Consider the following 3,668-nt stretch of genomic DNA (forward strand, 5'->3'; position numbering starts at 1 on the left):
ACACGAGTTTCGCTAGGTTTCAAGGTTATCTTATAATGAAAGCTGTCTCTAATTGGATTCCACAATATACCTAATAGTTTTGACTCTGTTTCCTTACTAATATTTACCGCTTCGTTCTTCACGTCAGTGTCTTCTCCTAAGGTTACTAAGTTAGAACTCCATTTGTGTAACTCGAAGCCCCCCTTTGCTAATAACTCCGTTAACTCTTCCTTTAATGTTATAACCTCGTGTTCGGTATTCGCGCCCGTCAACAGGTCGTCTATGTAAAACTCTCTACCCACTACTTCTGTTGCTTTCGGATAACTTGTTCTTTCCACTTCAGCTAATTGCTGTAAGCATCTAGTTGCTAAGAATGAGGCTGGCTTTGTGCCATACGTTACCGTGAGCAATTCGAACTCTTCTATTTCTGCTTCTGGGTTTTCTCGCCAAATGATGCTCTGTAAGGAGGTTTGACTTTCGTGTACTAATATTTGTCTATACATTTTGGCGATATCTGCACAAAACATATTTGTAACATCGAAATCTTAGAATTAATGCGAACAAGTCTCCTTGAATAACCGGACCTTTATACAAAGCATCGTTCAGTGACTTGCCCTTTGCGTATTGACTAGATGCGTCAAATACTACCCTAGTTTTTGTCGTAGCGCTACTTTCCTTTATTACGGCGTGGTGCGGCAGAAAAACCCTCGTCTTATCTTTATTTTGTTCACTCACTCGTCTCATATGTCCTAAACTTAGATAATCTTGCATGAATTTGACATACTCATTTCTGAACTCTGGATTCTTAGCAAACTTTCTTTCCAGTGCTAAAAACCTTTTCATCGCTATTTCTCTGGAACCTTGTAACATGTTTAGCACGTCTTTTTTAACCGGTAACTCGACCATGAATCTACCATTTGATTGACTATGACTCTCTTTAAAATGCCTTTCGCAATATTCCTCCTCCGGGTCTATGTTCTTTGTTTCCTGATAGGCCTCCACCTCCCAAAACTTACGCATCGTACTGTTTAATTCTTCCATAACGCTCAGATTGCAACTCGTTTGTGTTATTCTTTTCGACTTAGAGCCACCAATCGATCCGGATATTAACCAACCTAACAGAGATTTTTGTAGTATGGTTTTTTGCTCTCCTATTTTTATCTGTCCTACGCAGATCAATTCCCAAAATTTCTCCGCGCCTATTAACAAATCAATTTTACCTGGTATGTTAAACTGAGGATCTGCTAACTTAATGTTTCTAGACAATTCTAAGCTAACTGTATTTACTACGACCGTTGGTAAGTCTTGCGTAATTTTCGGAAGGACTATGCATTGCAATTCCATCCCAAAAGTTCCGAAGCGAGAAGTTATCCTTAACTTAACTGATTTCATAGCATGTGATACGTGTCCGTCTATCCCTTTAATCTCGATTTTTTCTTTAACCGTCTTTAAGTTTAATTTCTTAACAAACTCTTCAGTAACAAAATTTGATTGGGACCCGTTGTCCAATAGGGCTCTTCCTTCAATCAGGCTATCTTTATCGTCTTTTACCGTAACTAACGCTGTAGACAGCAGTACTTGATTAGCTTCTAAAATTTCTTTCGCTTGAGCGTGCGTGCATACCGTTTTATTTTGATTAACTTCTGGCGTTACGTTTTCTTCCCCTTTCTTTTCCTTTCCAGGCTCGCGATCTTCGTGTAACAAAGTACTGTGTTTTTTAGAGCATTTTCTACACCCACTAGCTAAACATTCCCTTGCCACATGTTTCCCCTTTAAGCAATTTAAACATAGTCTTAAGGATTTTACTTTGTCTAAACGCTCCGCGACTGATAGCTCCTTGAAGGCTTTGCACTGATAGATTTGATGATCACCCTTACATTGCATACACTTGATACCTGTTATCGCCGCGTGAGCTGTCGTTACCTTTCCCGGATACGTTGGTCGTTGGCTATTACTGAACGGCATGGATAAGCTCCTCCTAGCTACCGCTTCCAGCATTTGACATCTTCACGTAAGGAATTCTGTTAATTCGTTAAACGTAGGCAATTGTTGCGTTTCCACGCTAGCTTCCCATTCCTTGATCGTTATAAAATCTAATTTGCTAGTTATTACGTACACTAACAGATCGTCCCATTGTGCGGTGGGCCGCTTCAATGCCGTTAAGAGGATCCCCCAAGGCCGAGGCCTTTGATGGTGTGCGCCATCTAAACATGAAACGCAGCATATACATGAGCACACGGACACACTACTACGATACATCACACCCAGGCATAAACACGAAAGTTTAATTCTAGCTATACTCTTATTTTAAACATCTAATCCCAATTTAGAGGGTTTCACAGTAATTCTACATGTCTTCGAATCCGGGGAAACTCAGTTTCATGTGAGTACAAGTTGTAGAACTTTTATACGAAGCACAAGTATGACGGAGTTGACAGTTCGTCTACACGGTTATATGTGATCGATATATATGAATTTTGTAATTTTTACTCATTTTTGGTATAAAATTGGAGTTTCCCGGGATCATCAATGCATATACTGTAATTGTACGCAAGCATTTTTGATTCCATGAATTTAATACGACGATAGGTTATAACTACGAATGTCGGTAAAACAGACATGCTACGGGATCCTCTTAAAGCTCTGGTATGCTTCAAAATTCCGTCCAAAATATTTCTCAAAGCTACACTATTTTCCCGTCTCAACGTGGGTAACTCAAAAATTGCCTTGATGTGATTCTGAACCGCGAGACGTTCATTATCGTATCTTTCCTTTAATCTGAGCCAAGCGTCCTTGTAATGTACCTCAGGAATTTCTAACGACGCTATTGTTTCAGCCGCCTCGCCCTTTACCGCCGATTTCAAATAATGAAATTTTTGAATGTCACTTAGTGACTTATTCGAGTGTATTAGCGAATTAAAAGTGTTGTAAAACGGATGCCAATCCTCGTATGATCCACTAAAAGTAGGCAGATCAATTTTTGGTAATCTAATGTGACTTTCGTTTGGTTGTACTCTAACAGTTTCTGTAACTTCGGCTGCTTGGCTTAGATTTTCAGTAGCTGGCTCTGTTGTAACAGAGTTTTTGATAAACCTTTCTCCTACTAACCTCAACTGAACGTACCTTTCGTCATAGCTATTTAATTCGTCGTCAATCTGTTGCTCTGTTACCTCTTTATCATAAATCGCTAACTCTGTCAAGCTTTCTTCTAACGCTTTCCAAACATCTTCCATTTTACCTAGCCGTATTCTCATTTCTTCGCTACTAACCGTCTCTGTTTCTGCTGCTAATATAAAATTTTCCACTCGTGTGAAACCGGCCTTTGCTATTCTCTTCTTCTTTTTGATTTGCTTTAGATAGTCTTTTTCCGCGCTTTCCGCCATTTTGCTCTGTCTTCGTTCGAACCTGTAACCTTTGTACTAGTCTTACATATACGAACTGACTTAGACCTGTAACCGTAAATCCTTATACCTACGAACTAACCTAAAATATGACCTCGGCGCCCTTATATGTATATACGCGTTGACTTGTGATTATAAATGCGATCGCTTTACGGATGTAACCTCTTATTACTAAACTTGTACATAACTTTGGCCTTTAATGTTCTTAACACTTCTGCGTGGCCTCGTCTGCGTCGGTTGTGGACCCGTCCGCTTGTGCTGAGTAATGGCCTCTCCCGCGTCTGCTGT

General features: G+C 39.9%; 1 protein-coding gene across 1 annotated transcript; it reads right to left on the reverse strand.

Annotated features, from left to right (window-relative positions):
* Positions 1-107: 107 nt before the first annotated feature.
* On the reverse strand, positions 108-1,977 carry LOC105568535 (the record flags this gene model as incomplete). Its single annotated transcript, XM_012024279.1, has 2 exons — positions 594-1,977; positions 108-493 (listed from the first exon to the last, which is right to left on the reverse strand). Coding segments are annotated over exons 1-2 (1,770 nt in total), but the record flags the coding sequence as incomplete, so codon positions are not given.
* Positions 1,978-3,668: the final 1,691 nt, after the last annotated feature.

Source organism: Vollenhovia emeryi, unplaced genomic scaffold, assembly GCF_000949405.1.
Source record: "Vollenhovia emeryi isolate VEMERY1.0 unplaced genomic scaffold, V.emery_V1.0 DF942514.1, whole genome shotgun sequence".
NCBI classification, from domain to species: Eukaryota; Metazoa; Arthropoda; class Insecta; order Hymenoptera; family Formicidae; genus Vollenhovia; species Vollenhovia emeryi.